The sequence below is a fragment of the Balaenoptera borealis genome, assembly GCF_965194805.1.
Source record: "Balaenoptera borealis genome assembly, chromosome: 12".
Lineage (NCBI taxonomy): Eukaryota > Metazoa > Chordata > Mammalia > Artiodactyla > Balaenopteridae > Balaenoptera > Balaenoptera borealis.
In genome coordinates this window covers 105,736,663-105,753,383 of record NC_138869.1, presented here as the reverse complement: position 1 = coordinate 105,753,383, position 16,721 = coordinate 105,736,663, and the positions used below count along the sequence as shown (strand labels likewise).

The following is a 16,721-nucleotide window of genomic DNA, read 5'->3' as shown; positions in this document are numbered from 1 at the left end:
CCCGGTGGTTGCAGGGATTTGGCAGGTGATTGATTTGGTTTTAGAGGGTCCTGGAGCTACACAAAGTGTTTTTCATATTGTGAAAGACATGCCCAGTTTTTCACAAGTTTTAAGATTTATTGCCTCCCCTGAAAGTGTTGCAAATTAATTTGTTTGCTATTTATTTTAGTCAGAATGTAGGAGTTGGTGTCGTTAGCGGAAGGGCGGCTTTGATCACAGGAAAGGCGAGGCTGCCTTTGATGTTCCACGTCTGTTTGTCTTTGGTGTCTTTGCAGGGCTGGACATCAGATGGGTGGACTGCCGCTTTCCGTTTACTCATCCTTCCTTCGAGATGGAGATCAGCTTCCACGGGGAATGGCTGGAAATTCTTGGCTGTGGGGTGATGGAACAGCAACTGGTAAATTCAGGTAGAAGAGAATCCAACGTTTATTTACAGGCTCTCCTAAAGAGCACTCCCTTCCCAGTTAACTTCATCTACAGGCTCATTTGCAGCCACGTTTACATACTCCTGTAGGACTAGCCTCCGTCTTTCTCTCCTTGTATTGCCCTCCAGACTTTTCTCTGGCACTTCACTCTGGAAGAACTTCATCTCTCACGTCTAATTTTGCAAAGGCTTCTTGGTTTTGGAGCTCTTCCTTATCAGCGCCCAGCGTTGGTTTGTACTTCGTGGTTTCGTACTTGTTGATCGGCTGCTTTGTAATTGCCCACAGGCCTTTGATGCGTGTCCCAGGAGAGTGGTTTGTCTTCCAAACTATTTAAGAACAAAGCCAACATATAATCCCTTTTTTTGTTCCTACTGCATTTGGAACCAAATTCAGCAGGTATTTCATAAATATGCTAAAAACACAATATAGAAATACTTAGGCCTGTGATGTTTGGTGGTTTGCCCCCCTCAGCGTTGGCAGTGCTCCCTGACGGGGGGGGGAGGGAGGAAAATGGGGGCTCTGATGACATTCTCCCCGTTCTGTAAGAACTCGAGAAGGATCTTTCCAGCTCTCCTCTGCAGGACCATTGCTTAATAATAATGATTATTTCTAGGGATTCCCTCGCGGTCCAGCAGTTAGGACTCCATGCTGTCACTGCCGAGGGCCCGGGTTCGATCCCTGGTCCAGGAACTAGGATCCCACAAGCCATGCAGCGCAGCCAAAAAAAAAAAAAAAGATTATCTCTAAACTTAATTTCAGAGCTGTGAGGTTTTTTTTTTAAGTCACTATCTGAATTTAAATTTAAAAATACTTGTTCAGAGTGTGACTCCTCCATGGGAAGCTGGCTGAGACTGGGCGTGTGGGGAGGGGTCCCTGCCTGAGCAGCAGGCAGAGGGGACCCGATGCGACGGTTCCCCGCTGCCCCCGCCCCTCCCTCCTGGAGAAGGATACGCGCTCTGTGGTCTGGGAGGGTGGTGCCTCTGGCTCAGGGCTGGTCACGGGCCTCCCACCATAGACCGGAGGGGAGCGGTCCCTCCTAGTGACCCAGAGCTGCGGATGGACCATGGGTAAGGTCGTGGGGTTAGAGAGTGCACCTGGAGTGAGACGGGAGATGGGGCGGCCGTGAACGCAGGAGCTGGTGCTGCCTGGGCTGGGAGACCTGGGGCCTGGCCTCCCCGCCCCCTCTTCCGCAGGGGCCCGGACCAGCCAGCTCACAGATTCCTCTCCGCTCGGCCAAGCAAGGCTTGCGGGAGAGCTGGCCCAGCACAGCACCGCACGCTCCTCGGATGGTTTTCCAATATTTGAAGGTCTGTCCTGGAGAAGAGGGAGCAGAGAGGTCGCAAACGAGGGCCTGTGAGTAAAAGCTGGGAGGCCTGGGCTTGAGTGTCTGAAGCAGCATGTGTTCTGTCGGTTGACAGCTGTGTGTCTTCAGGCAGGTTGCTTAACCTGGCCCGTCTCGGTTCTCTCATAGTTAAATGAGCACAGCGATACCGCCCTCAAAGTTTCTTTATGAGGGTTAGTGGAGGTGATGCACGTGGCGTGCTTAGCACAGAGTCTGGCACGTAGTAACATTTTTTCAGTAAAAATTAATCTCTGTTGTTTACTTTTGGCTGAGCTGGATCTTCGTTGCTGCACGTGGGCTTCCTCTGGTTGCGGTGAGCGGGAGCTACTCTTCGTCGTGGCACGCGGGCTTCTCACTGCGGTGGCTTCTCTTGCTGTGGAGCACGGGCTCTAGGTGCACGGGCTTCAGTAGTTGTGGCATGCGGGCTTCAGTAGTTGTGGCTCGCGGGCTTAGTTGCTCCGCGGCATGTGGGATCTTCCCGGACCAGGGCTCGAACCCGTGTCCTCTGCCTCGGCAGGCGGATTCGTAACCACTGTGCCACCAGGGAAGCCCATCTCTTTGTCTCTTTTTAATTGATTGGTAGGAATTCATCATCTATTTTGAACACTAATCTTTTGTCATTTTTATATATTAAAATCGTATTCTCGGGCTTCCCTGGTGGCGCAGTGGTTAAGAGTCTGCCTGCCAATGCAGGGGACACGGGTTCGAGCCCTGGTCTGGGAGGATCCCACATGCCGCGGAGCAACTAGGCCCGTGAGCCACAACTACTGAGCCTGCGCGTCTGGAGCCTGTGCTCCGCAACGAGAGAGGCCGCGGTAGTGAGAGGCCCGCACACCGCGATGAAGAGTGGCCCCCGCTCGCCACAACTAGAGAAAGCCCTCGCACAGAAAGGAAGACCCAACACAGCCAAAAATAATAAATAAAGAAATAAATAAATAAACTCCAATCTCTTTGGGGAAAAAAAAAAAAGAGAGAGATAGGGGGTTTCAGGAGACAGTACATTTTCCCTTAGAACCATTCCCAAAAAAAAAAAAAAAAAAAAAATCGTATTCTCTAGGTTTGTGGCTTTTCTTCTTTAAGTTGCTCTTTCATGAATGGAATATCTATATTTCTTACTTGAGTAGCTTTAGGTTTCTTTATATAACATCATTCTCCCAAAAAGTCACTTTGTCAGGGAATGCGAGTGGGTGTAAGTTGACAAGTTCTGTAAAGATAACCCTTCTGCTTGTCATGCTTGACTCTAGTGGTTCAAGTCTCTGATGTGATTGCTGTATCATTCATATTTTCAGCGTGGGGATTCTGCATATTTAATGACTTTCAAACATCTCCCCTCTCTCTCCTAATGTTCTGTTGAGTCTGGTCCCACCCTCTGTGACAGTTCCTGGGGCTGGGGAGGCAGACTCTGGGATGCTCTTGTTTGACTAGGAAAGGCAACCTGGAGCTTGCTTGGGGACTCCAGTTATACTGTTTGCACAGAATTGGATTTGTCTCCTGGTATATTTTGTAGTTCTTTCTGATCCTAGTTAGAAGCCATGCCATCCCCTCCAGTATTTCTGCTACTGTAATAAGAGCAAAGACTTTGGTAACTTGCTTCAAGCTGAGGTACGTGTACATATTTCTGATGTTTTGATAGCTGTAGTATGTGTTACATACTGTCTGTGGCATCATTTCTATACGTGGGAGACTTCTGGAAAGTAGAGATTCTGTCCCGTGTCTTATTTTCATTGTCTAAGGTCTTGGATATTTAGCTGATATAAAGCAATTGTCCTTCCCCCATCAATGTGGACTTAATTTTCCATTTTCAACCGTTTTCCTTTTTCCTATCATCTCCTCATTCCTGAAGCAGTAACCCTAATAATAATAATAATAATAATACAATCCAAATATTAACTATTAGCTTTTGACATTTTGAAGCTATTGAAGTAGTTTGTGAGTTTCCAAAAAGAAGGTTCAGATTAGAAAGAAATGGAAATTTGGCAAGTTTGGATTGTTGCAAATGGTTATGTCTTTCATCAGACTCTATTACTATTCCCATGCCACCCCACCCCCACCCTATATCCATGCACTTTGCCCCCTGACTTCGAAGCACTTTCCACTGTGGGAAGAGGACACTTCTCTCTCTGCCCTGTTGATTTTTGGCTTGGCTACCTGACTGCTTTGGCTAAAGGGATATTATCAGATAAAGGAAAAAAGGCTCGAAAGTCCTTGGCAGTTGCTTTTGCCCTCTTTTGCTTCTGCCTTTGTTATGAGATGAACATGCACAGCCTGCTGGTTCTAGAACAGTAAGAAGCAGGTGGAGTGGACCTGAACCAACCCTGGATCCCCAAGGCCAGCCCAGTCTGGACCAGCTGAAGCCCTGGCCCACAGCCGTGTGGTTGCTGAGATTTGTGGTGGTTTGTCCATCCACAGTAGCTGGCTGGTAAGATGTACATTGTGGCTGTCTTGCATATTCTTTCTCAGCTTACCTGGGGCTCACAGTGTGCTTAAGCCTCTCTCCTCCAATACCATTACACAGAATTCACTTATTTCTTTCATGCTTTGCCTCACCATCTCCCTTTCTAGCTTAGTGAGAAGGATGATTGAGAAAGAGCTTGACTTTTTCTACTTCCCTCCCTCCCTAGAGAAGCCATTGAAATAGATTCCCAGTATTTTGATGTGTGTGGTGATTGTTTCCTAAATCAGACAGGGATTGGGGGTGGGATTTATCTGGAAAGTCCTCCTTGTGGGAGTTTTTGGACATGCTTCTGACATATGGAAGATCATGTGTGTGTGTGTGTGTGCGTGTGCAAACATGTTCTCACTATAGCCTTTAGTTTAGTTCCAGGTGTCTGTCTTTAATCAGTCTCAGGTAGAAAACTCTGGAATCACTAGAATGTCAGCTTCATGAGAGCAGGGACTCTTTTGGTTTTGATCACTGTTGTATCCCCAGCTCCTAGAACAGTGCCTGGCACACAGTCAACGCTCAATATGTATAAAATGAATGATGAGCACAGGGGTGGGTGGACCCCCATTTCCTCATCCCAATGTGTACTATTCTCTCTCCAGGCTCATCTAAACAGTAAATGCGGAGGGAAATACCCTAGTTTCCCAGGCTGACCCTTGGCCTAGTCTGTCCTTAGCTGCTCAGTGCAGCTCCTAAGGTAACAGGAAGAAGATCCAGGAGGCCCTCGGAGTGAAGATCTGCCTACAGCCAGGCCCTGCCACGCACTGTGCTGGAGATCTTGGGCAAGTCCTGAGGGTCTCAGTTTCTTCATCTATAAACTAAGGGTCTTAGATGATATAACATCCAGATTTCCTTTTAGCTCTCGGATCCCATGATTTGGCCTCTTAAACAAGCCAGAGATGTGTAGTATTAATACAGCCCTCAGGGGATTTTGGTTTGTTTTATAGCACCACATGGAAAATTGCATAGCAGCTGGACTTTGGTATCTATGGATAGTTAATCAGGTTTCTTCCCCACACCCCTTAAAGAAACTCTCCGAGACTATTATTAAAAAGATAAAAAAGGATGTTCATATAACTGAATTTTATTTAAACTATTTATGAAACTCTTGCTTCATGGGATCACTGCAGCTTTGAAGGCAGGTAGTGATGTGCTACTCAGTGGTTCAGTTTTATTTTCTCCCTTGCAAAGAAGCAATTTGAAGTTTAGGAATTATTTATGGTACCGTGGGGATAAACACAATCTGCTAAGTTATTTTTTTCAAGATTTGTTTCTGCGTTTTAGGCTGGAAGCAATGTCTTGATGAAATGGCCATGTTGTTATGTCCGTGGATAAAATGAAGTGATGTCATTAGACAAAAGTTAGGCCAGATTTTCAGATTGTGTTCTTTAATGGACATAATTCAGGAACTGGCCAAGGGTAGCATTTCTCAAATTGTATGACATAGAACACTGGGTATTATTAGGTTTTTCAAAGGAAAAAGAAGATTTGATATTCAACTAAGTGTGGAAAATAGTGAGTGGGAAGGGTCCTGTATGTCTCTCTCTATTTCTCAGTTGGGGTGAGCGAGCAGATTTCCCAGAGTCACAGGACACGGAATCGCTCTGTGAAAAGGTCCCTTTTGTGGAGCACATCCCGAGAAGGACACATGGGGAAAGGCTCGTCTGTTGGCTGCTGGGGTTGATGGTAAACTGGGAGGCTAATAGAAGTGTAGTTTGGGGCAGTAATGACGAAGCCTAGTGAGATATTCTTAAATTTTACCTTGAGGCGTGCCTTCAATGTAAAGGGAAGCAGCTGGTATCAGTATACATAATTTAGAACATTTATTTGATATTTTAGGCTATTTGTCTACAGAGTCCTGGAAATTGAGGGTTTGTGGGCTTTGAAGGCATTAGGAAGGGAAAGCTCTCAAAATCCATTGTTTGATGCGTCCATTTATTAAATCAGCCTTTCCCGTCTCCGTCCATTCCTTCAGCAGACGTTTATGAAGTATCTGCCTGGCAGGCACCACGCGAAGTGCTGCAGATACAGAGGTCGTTTCTGCCTTTGAGGGGCTCACGGTCCAGTGGTGGGGACGGCAGGTCACGTGCTGTGTCCGTGAGGCTGTGATGACAGTTGGAGGAGGGTTTGGTTCCCCGAGAGACGGGCAAGGCTTCACCGGGGTCGTAGCGCTTGACCTGAGCGGTGAAGGGGAGCAGGTTTTGTGACGGGTGAAGGGGCCTCTTTCCCGGCAAAGAGCGTGGCTTGTGCAGGACACACAGAGTGGGAGGCAGCACTGCATGTTCTGGAAAGACCGACTGGTACGAGCTCGGGGAAAACCCGGGGCCTGGGAATCAGGCAGAGGAGGCTGCAAAGCTCCTCCATAGCCGTCAGGTCTGGAAGGGCATGGGCGGCAACATAAAGACCTTAAGCCTCACCCTTCAGGTGGTAGCATGCGATTGGGAGATTGAATCACTGTTGAGAGTGAGTCGAACAAATGCAAGTTCAAAGGCAGGAGACCAGGTGAACAGTCTAGACTGAGCGTGTCGAGGCCGTGGAGGAGGGAGGGGCCAGACGGAGTGGGTCTAGGAGCTCCCACTGGGCTCCGTGTGCCTGGGGCCTCGTCCTCAGCATCATGAAGAGGGCACGCACTCGGGGGCAGAGGGTTCTGGGTGCAGCTCTCCCGGGCTTCACTGGCACCCAGAACTCTGGGTGTGCTCACCACCGTACGCCCTCCAGAGACCCAGGGGATTCCACAAGCCCCGCCCCCTCCTGTACCTTCAGTTACCTAAGTAACCAGCATAACTCCTTTCTCATCAGGCAGGCTTTTTTTTAAGAGGAGGCAAATCTCCTCCGAGGGTGAAGAAGCACCATTTTATTCCTGTTTGAAAGAGAGCTCTTCTGGATGGTGTAGGCTCCCAGCCCTCCGAAACCTGAATTCCCTCCTGGGTGAGATGCACGTGGTGAGGATGGCTCTTGCCTGCTCTGGACTGAGGCTTGACCCTCCTTGGACGGGCCTCCCCTGGGTCCTCTCTGAGCCCAAGTGTGTCTGCCTCCCGGCGAGGTTGACAAGGGGTCTGCCTCAGTGGTGTGGCCTCTAAGGGACCAGACCTGAAAAGGTCTTTGTGCTGCTCCCTTTCTTTGGGTTTGGGACTCTTTCACTGGTTCCCTTAATCAAAGCCATTCCTCCTTGCCCGTGGCCGGTTATTTAGTTCCCTGCCAGCTGTGGAGGGGCCTGGGCGTCGGAGCTTCTTGTTTGTTGCACTTACCTTCTGTGTCCATCTTGGTGGTGCCTGGAATAGTGACGTGGGGAGAAGCTGGGGGGGCAGACCAGACTCGCTGCTTCTGGTGCTTACTGGCTACGGCAGACTGGTTCCCTCGACCACCACGGGGAGGATGTGAATGTCCCTACGGAAACTGCTGGGAGCTTTAAGCCAGAAAGATATACCTTCGCGGACAAATACATTTATCACTTAACGTCCCTGAATCCCAGCACCTAATCTATAAAATGAGAATAATAATGTGCACCTCACTGGTTTGGGATGGAGAATAAATGAATTAATGCATAAAATGTGCTTAGCCGAGTGTCCGGTGCTCAGTAAATGATCAAAAAGTGTTAGATCCTTTCTCCCCTCACTTTAACCCTTCCATCCTTCGGAGAGTGTTAAAGTTGGAAGTGATTTCAGGTGTCATTCACTCTGTGAATCTCCTGAAATGACGTGTCAGCTCTTGCATCTATTTGTGTAGGGGCATTTGGGGGGCGGGGGTTCTGGAAGGAGAGTAATTGTAGTTCTCATTGGACCCTCACAGTGTTCTGTGGCTTGAAAAGCATGCAGACCTCTCACGTGGTCTGATACCCTCATCTTGCACGGGAGGAGCTGGAATCGTTTGATGAGGCAGTTGTAGGTGTGCGTGGCAGGTACGATCGAGGGCACGGAACCGCGAGGGCACGGCCCGCTCCTGCCTGCTAATGCTGTCTGCCTTCAGGACGTTATTCAGACGAGGGCAGCTCGTTAGGTGAAGGCGCTTGTTACCCTGGAGGGCAAAACATTCTCACTTGTTTATTGAGGGGAGGGCGAGGGAGGCGGGGAGCATTTGTTGGAACGGAAGATGCCGGGCAAGTGAAGATGAATAAGGCAGAGCTCCTACCTCCGAGGAGCTGATGGTCTAATGAGGGGTCCAGTCACACACAGGGCCCAGAACCAGGTAGGTTAACAGGCTGGGGGCACGGGGCTCGGCAGCCAGTGCTGTCGGGGAGGCCGTCCCAGGAGACCACCCCGCAGAGCTGTTGTCTGACCTTGATGTTGAAGGACGCCTAGGACTCTGCCAGGGCAAGGGAAGGGGTAGGACCTTCTAGGCAGAGGGCGCAGCAGGTCAAAGGGCTTCTAAAAGATGTGGAATGAATGCCTGAGGACAGAATTTCCGTGTGATTGGGGTAGAAGGTGTGGGCGTGGATCCAGAGGGCCCTGGAGGGTGATGGGCTTTGCTTACAGAGTTAAGGAGTGTGGGCTTCATACTGTGGTTACCACAGCCAGCAGGATTTCTTTGGGAGGGTGAGGGGATGGAGGGCAGAGGAAGACGGCCGTCCATTTACGATGTGAATTTATTTCTGAGTAACTGATTGACGAGTATGCGTGTATGTGTGTGTATGTGTACTCTCCCTTTCACTGATTTTGCTTTTGTTGTTTTTGCTTTTTCTTTTTGGATCCTTCCAGTTTCTTTTTCTTTTTCTTTTTCTTTTTTTGGCCGTGCCGCGTGGCTTGTGGGATCTTAGTCCCTGACCAGGCATTGAGCCCAGGCCCTCAGCAGTGAAAGCACTGAGTCCTAACCACTGGACCACCAGGGAATTCCCAGATCCTTCCAGTTTTTAATGCAAATACAAATGCATCTTCTTTTTCTTCCTTCTTAATAAAAGTGGTATACTCTAGTATATTACTTTACATCTTTTTTTTTTCACTTCAGTGTACTTCTAGAGGCCGTATTTTACATCTTTTTTTTTTCACTTCAGCGTACTTCTAGAGGTCGTTGTATGTTGGAGAGCATACTCAGGCATATCCACTGCTGTCTGGTCCTGCATCACGTGTATGAACCATAATGTATTTAATGAGTCCTGAGCTGATAGGCGTTTTGTGTTGTTTCCAGTCTTTTACTATTAACAACGTTTCAGTGAATAGCTGTGTACATGTCACATTTCATGTGCAGGTCTCTCTATGGGATTCGTTTCTAAAAGTGGACTTAGGTCGCAGAGTATATACATTTATACCTTGTATAGACATCGTACCTATGAAGAAGCCCTGATGGGGTCAGGCCGCCCGTTGCCATCCCCACCTGTGATGTGTGAGAGCGTTTGCCTCACGCCCTGCCCCATGTGTGTGATCTAGCGTTGGGACCTTTGCTAACCTGACAGACGAAAACTGTATCTAGAAGTCATTCTGAATGTATTTTCTTTTATTATTTTAAAATTATTTTTGTGTGTTTTTTTTATATTTGTTTTTTCTTTTTTTTTATGTGTTTAAGAGACATTTTTATGTCCTTTTCTATGAACAACCCTCATATTTTCTGCTCACTTTTTTCCCAGCAGAGATTTTTAAGTAGGGAAACAGTGTGATCAGGTTTAGTTTAGTTTAGCTTTTTTGTAAAAGAATTCCAGAACAGTGAAGAATTGGTGATAGGAAGGCGAGATAGAAGCTGATAGAATCCAGATGAGAAAATGATGGCCTGAATTTCAGCAGTGGTGATGGAGTGGGAGAAGCGAAGGTGGCCCCCAAGGATGCTCTGGGGTGGAGCAGCTGTGTCTGGCGTGTGGACTGCGTGGGGGTGAGAGTGAGCCCAGGGAGGGGCTGAGGGTGATGCGAGTTTAGCTTCAGTGACTCTGATGCCATTTCCTGAGCTGGAGACAGAGAAGGGGGTGGAGAGTGCAGCTAAGCTTTGGACCTCTTAGGTCTGAAGTGCCTGTAAGACACCAGGTAGAAAAATACCTAGGAGATAGTTGGACATGTAAGATTGGAAAGTGTAGGAGAGCTTTGTAGGAGATTTTGGAGTCATCAGTGTTGGTAAAAGTCATGAAATTAAGATAGTGTAAGGAAATCCTCATAGAGAAAGAAGAGAAAGACCAAGGAATATAAGGTTTCAGAAAAAGAAACATCCCCTGGGGTTCCTTTATTTCTTGAATTCACTGTTATTCATTGATGTAAGAGGAGGGTTTTTGCGTGGTTCAGGTTTCCGTTCATTCATTCATCATTCGTTCATTCACTCATTCGGTATTTGCTGAGCACCTGGTACCCAGCAATGATGGAGATGTGAAACAGGAGGCGGTGCCTGCCCTCGAGGAGCTGGCAGTCAGCTGGGGCGTGTGCACAGGTCCGTGTGCAGTGACCACGTGGCAGGACACCCGCCCTGCGGAGGGGTATGGCTGTGCTGGGTGATCAGCGGGGGGTGGCATCGAGTGCCACGTTGGGTGGGGGAGTCTTCAGAAAAGCACCCTAATCTGAGGTGGGAAGAGGGAGTGAGAGTCGGGGTGGAAGGGAGCGGGAGTTGGCAGACCTGCTTTGTGAGGGACCAGATGGGAAACGCGGCAGGCTGGGCCGGCCACCTGGTCCCTGTTGCGGTGACTCGACGCTGCCGTCGTAGTGTGGGAACAGCCGCAGACCGAGGTAAACAAACCCGTGTGGCCGCGTTCCAGTCGCGCTTTATTTAATGGACGCTGGACATTGCGCGTAATTTTCATGTCTCACGATACAGTATTCTTCCTTCGATACTTCTCAACCATTTACAAACGTAGCATTCATCCTTAGCCTGCGGGCCATGCACAAACGGAGGGAGTGGGTCCGGATTTGGCGTGCAGAGCGCAGGGCCGACTCCTGCAGAGGCGAGAAGAAGATTCTGCTCAGAGGTCAGCACACTGGGCCCCTGGGACGTCCTTCTCCTGAGCTGGTCCCCTTGCCTCCGGGGTCTCCCGTCTGCCCCTACGCGCAGTCACTACACGGATCTTCTTGTGCCACCTCTTTCATTATTTCTGTGCTTTTCTGGGAAACTCTCAGAGATTCTCCATGATGGTCGTTGAGATCCTCCCCTCACTGTCTGCTTTGTTTGCCTGCCTTCCCTCCAGGAAGGAGGTGGCACGAGTTTTGCTCCCCTGGCAGTAACGTCATATTTCCGATGTGATTGGAGCTGCTGTCAGCGCTTTCTGGGTCACTGCTCGTTCCTAGATCTGTGTACAGAGTTTACTTTCATTCTGAGCTTTTTGTATATTTCCTAGAAAAGTTACTTTTGGGTTAATTTACATATAAAAAGTCCTGTACTTTCATCTCATTTTTATCCTGCCACTTCATGTATAGTGAAACAAATGAAAAAGTCTTCAAATGTTGACTTCTAAGTCTTTATTACCACAGGCAGCTTCATTATGTTTGTGGAAATCCAGTGTGCTTTGAAGGAATTAATCTAGCCTTACTTGCAATCTGTATATGTTTACATAGAATGAACAAACATTGCATTACGTTTCATGAAAATTCAATTATTCCCGTCTCCAGGAAACATGTTCTGCTTCATATTTAATTCTCCAGTAAGTCAGTATGATGGTTCTTGAACTATCATAAGAATTCGGGATTTTGAGAGCACTGCTTACCTTTGTAATCCATGGAGAAATGGCCAGTGGAGACTTTTTATCCCTGGAGCCCTGACCCTGTATTTGGGGCTGTGGACAACATCTGTCTCCGTGGTATCGGGCTAATATGAGCTACTATTCCTGCTAGATTTTTCTTAGAATTAAGAGAAGCCACGTGAAGGATAATGCTGTACCTGATTAATAGTTTTGCCTTGGAATCCACTGTATATAGAATCTATTTGGAATCTATCTGATGGTTATTCAACGTCCCAGTTTCTTCCCGAGACTCTAACCTCCTTGAGGGTAGGAACCATAGTTAATTCGTCCTTGTTAGCGGTTGCAGTATTACAGAATATTGAAGAAATGCTAAGTAGGGTTTTCAGCGGGCAGAGGTGGGTGCAATGGCACGGGGACGATTCGACTCCGGCCGCGGGCCTGGTTGCTTGGCATCCTTGAGGAGCAGGCGTAGGACTGAGAGCTGGGCATGATCGGGAAGGTAGACCGGGGCCTAGATCAGGAGGCACAGGTGGGAACAGGGGCGCTGGGGGTTTCCAAACAAATTGTGTTGAGATCAGGGTGACCGGCCCCCGCTCTCACCCTCAGACACCCCCTGCTCCCGGGAATCCGGAAAGCGCCGCTTGGGCTCTGACCAGCGTTCCTAGCACTCGGCGTCATCCAGGCTGTGGTCGGTCTCTTGCTCTGCCTCCACACTGTTCCTGAGCTGTTGTTTCTTTATCTCTTTGCCACCATGCTTCACACACGCCTTGCCGTTAGTAGGTGCCCTGTAGGTATTTATCAAATGCGTGGATGGGTGGATGTATTTAGGCACAAACCCTCTACTTCTGGACTGAAAGATAGATTGCATGGAGCAGGGATGGGAGGCGGTGAGTTGGCTGGAGCATCTTACAGTAGCCTAAGAGAGGAATGCGAGAGGGTGAATTATATCCGCGGCAGTAGAAATTCCAGGGAAGAGATAGATTCTGGAGACTCGAGGAAGTAGAGCTGACAGGCGCCGGTGACACACCGAGGAGACCCACCAGACTCTGCTGTTGTGCAGAGTCAAGGAGCTGAGGGAAGGAGAAAAGTAAGACGGGCACCAGATGTACACCTGGTCATGTCACCCTCCTGATGTTTTGTGGGGTGATGGGGAAGCCATTCTGTGTCGGTTTGATTGAAAATCAGCTTAGCTAAGGGTTAGCTGCCTTGGTTTGGAAACCTCTATTACTTAAGGCTGTACAACAGAGTATGTTGTGAAGGCACTAAAGCATCCTTTGCTTAATTATTTGATAATTTAGATTTATTCATAACACAGTTCTACAAAGGCTGGGAGATAGTGACTTCTGTAGATATAGATACATCTAAATAAAACGAAAATCCGAGGGAGAAAAGGGAAAGGGAAGATAAGAATAGGAAAATGACAAAGCTGGGCTAAGGTTGCAACAAAGAAATACACATTGATATCATCGCTATAAGGAGGCATGAATTTGGCTCTAGCTGCCTAATGGTGAAAGGAAAGAGGGAAACACAGTTAATCAACACAGTCTATAGTATCTGCAAGACAAAAGCATGCCCATTTTTTTCAGTGAAAGCACCAATATTCTTGGCACAGAGAGCTGTGAGAAGATCCCCTGTCATCTGTGAGGCGTGGTGTCTTTAACACAATTGAATTTCATGGTGCTTTTCTTACATCCCTTAGTCTTTCCCTACTAGTGTGATAGGATTTAACTTGCTCTGCTTAACATATAATGAAGTTAATTGTGAAAGATCTCTCTAACTCAAATCCACAGATTATTTCCAAACCCCCTTTTCTGTCTTTTACCAGTTGCTCACCTGCTGAGTCAGTCCACACCTGCCAGCCCCCGTGTGCGGGGCGTGTGGCCGGGTGCGCTGGGTGGTACAAGTGTGTAAGAATTCCGCAAGGAGCCCACAGTCCCAGCGGGTGGTCTAGGTGTAAACACGTGCCACGTGTGTTCCATGCAGTGGGCTGAGACACTAGAGGGTGTCTGTGAATCCAGCAGATGGACAGGCCAGTGTGGGCTGGAGGGACCGAGGGAGGTCTGAGAAGAAGGAATGATTGGTTTATGATAGCCTCCATGTTTTTATTATTTCGTTTATGCACCAAATTGGAAATTGAGTCATTAGTTGATTCTTTCAACACATTTTGAGTTTTACTACAGTCTTTAGAAACATCATGTTCCCCAATTTTTTTTTGGCGTAGAAGTGTGCCTGGTAGTTTAATCAGTACCGTGTGGGGTTACAAAGTACGCCCTCTGTTCCGTGGATGCCTGGACCTGCTTTTCTGCTGTCACTCCTAAATGCTACGCCAACAATTCTTATGTCCTAGTTTACATTCTTGTATTTCAAGTGGTTTGTACTGTCCTGAAAACATAAACACTTGTTTTTTGAGGGATGATCTTTTAACAGTCAGGTCTTTGTCATTATAATCTCCTTATAATCTTTGGATTCTCAGTGCTCAGAGGGTAAAGTTCAAACCCTCAGTTGCATGATGCACCTTCCAGGCAACACCTGCTGGGCTCTGGTCCTGGCCGCCCCTCGGGCCCCACCAAGCCTGTCTCCGTGGCACTTGGCGTTCTTGCCACCCAGGCCTCTAAGTTCTTCCTTTGTGCTCAAGGCCCTGCACATGCCCTTGCTTCTGCTGGGACCCGTCTGGCCCAGCAGAGGACCTTGTAGGACACGCCTGAAGCACCTGCATACCTAGGGGAGCGTCACCATGGCAACGGACTGATGGCGTTGTGTCTGTGACCCAGCCTCTCCCCGAGACGGTAAGCACCATGAGGACAAGGCCCAGCACCTCCCAGCCTCTCGCAGTGCCTGGCGTGGAGCTGTTGATCACAAATACTGATTTTGGAGCAGTGGTGTCATTGGGAGGTTCCCGTCTCTGGTCTTCTTTGAAAACTGTCTTGGTTATCGCCTATTTGTTATTTGTTTCTTACTCTGCAGATGGTTCCCAAGCAGCTTTTTGATTTTAAATCTTTGCAGAAGATTCCAAAAAGCCACTCCAAAGATGACACAAGCCTCTATTTGTTGCCTTTCAAAATATATACACTTTTAGTGCCAAGGGAAGATTTTTGAAGCTTGGGTAGGTGCTGGCCTCCGGGGAGCCAGTGGGGAAGGCCAGACTGTAACAGTGGTAGACGAGTAATGTCTGCTATAGTTTCCTGAGCAGTTTCAAAGCAAAGTAATGGAGGCAATCTCAGAAATTCCAAGCAGCGGTGCTGTAGAAGCACAGAGAGAGTGTTGCTTTCATTTCATTGACCTGAAATCAGGACGTTTCTCCCATCCTGCTCCCTACTGGTTTTTGTTACCTTAATATTCTGTGTCGTGGAGGTTCTAAACATTTTCAAAATAAAATTCTTCGGAGATCTGTAAACTGCTGCTTTCTAATTTCATCGCTCTTAATTATAGGGCACTGAAAATGCAGAAAACCAGGGGTCACGTGGGACAGTGCCAAGAGCTTCACACTCAGCATCAGGAGAGCCCGGGGTAGTTGTGGTTTTACAACTCACTGATTAGCTCCCTGGCTCTGGGGAAAGCCGTGGACACCTCCCAGCCACCGTTTCCTCATCTGTCAAAGGAAGAGACTAAAGCTGACATTTAAGATCGTTCACGGTCTCAGCTTCGTTTGTTCATTTAACAAATACTTATCACGCGACTGCTACGGGCCGGCTACGCTTCTGGGTGCTCGGGACACGGCAGGGCGCAAACAAGTGAGCCTTCCCGCCCTCTGCAGCCCGTGTTCTGGGGGCATTTGAAGATCGAGTCAGCACCAGCTTATCACAGTGCTGTGTGGCGAAAGGGCTGTGGCTTGGGAGTGTGGCCTGGAGAGACGGCAGAGCCGCTGGGCGGGAGGGCTGGAAAGCCGGCTCCATCCGGCTTTGGCTGGTGGACTCTCCCTCCGCGCCGACCCCCCAGCCCAAGGGGCACTTCTCACAGGCCGGAAGGAGGGGCCAGCAGGGAGGGCGGGGTGGTCCTGAGTCTTCCCGCTGCTGCTTTAAGTTCCACTTGTGACACTGCAGACGCTCAGGGATCCTCCCCTCGCTGGCAGACAAACTACAAGTGCCCGCTTTTCCAGTGAGCCCTTGAGCCACCCACCCGTGCCCTTGGCAGTGGGCAGGCGGGCGCAAGCCCCCGTCACCAGGCTGCTGTGCCGTCCTCTCAGCTCACAGCTCCGGGTCTCCATCTCTGCTGGCCAGTGTCGCCCCCGCCGGGCGGGCCGTGGCGTGGCCACGTCGTCACAGCCTGCTCGACTCCTGTCTCTGGACACTTAGGGACCAGAGACTTCCTCCCTCCCTGACACATCCCCCCGCCCGGCACCGTCCGCACCGTCAGGGGCAGGGCTGGCCGGCGTCTGTAGATCTTCGTCTGTGCCTGACACATTGCCCTGCACATTCCAGGTCCACAGAATTGTTTGTTGAGTGGACTGTTGACTTGTTCTCCTGCGATATTTACCAGAGTTTACCTTCTGGTATCATTTGAGGATTTTTTTTAACCTTGTAGATCTGAGCTCCTTGACAGCAGGGCCTGTGTTTGTTTTATTTATTTCTTTTTTAATCCCTTGAAGCACCTGGTTCCTGGACTTGATGAATATTTAATGACCTGAAATAAACAATTGAATTCTTGGATCGCTGAATTTGAGAGATGGAAATAAGCATACGGTTTTCATTCCTGTTTCTCTTGGGGGGAAACTGAGTCAAAGAAAACTAAAGAACTCATGAGTCGTTGTCTCAGCCAAGGCTGGAAATTGGGGGATGTAGCTGAGAGCAGTAGAACAGCATGGTGATGTTCAAGGCTTCCAAATCTCTCCCTTAACGTAGAAGTGTTTCCTGCCTCTTGCACTCAGATCTGCTCTGCAAACCGTGCTTCGCTTGCAGAAAAGCCCCCTGCCGCTGAATGGGTTTGCCTTGGCAG

General features: G+C 48.7%; 1 protein-coding gene across 2 annotated transcripts in view; it reads left to right on the top strand.

Moving 5' to 3' along the window:
• FARS2 (phenylalanyl-tRNA synthetase 2, mitochondrial) overlaps positions 1-16,721 on the top strand; it is a 343,302-nt gene that overhangs the window by 76,122 nt on the left and 250,459 nt on the right. For both annotated transcript variants that reach the window (XM_082344586.1, XM_082344585.1), the window contains one exon: positions 276-407. In XM_082344586.1, the coding sequence (XP_082200712.1) occupies positions 276-407 (132 nt within the window). The remainder of the gene's footprint in view (positions 1-275; positions 408-16,721) is intronic.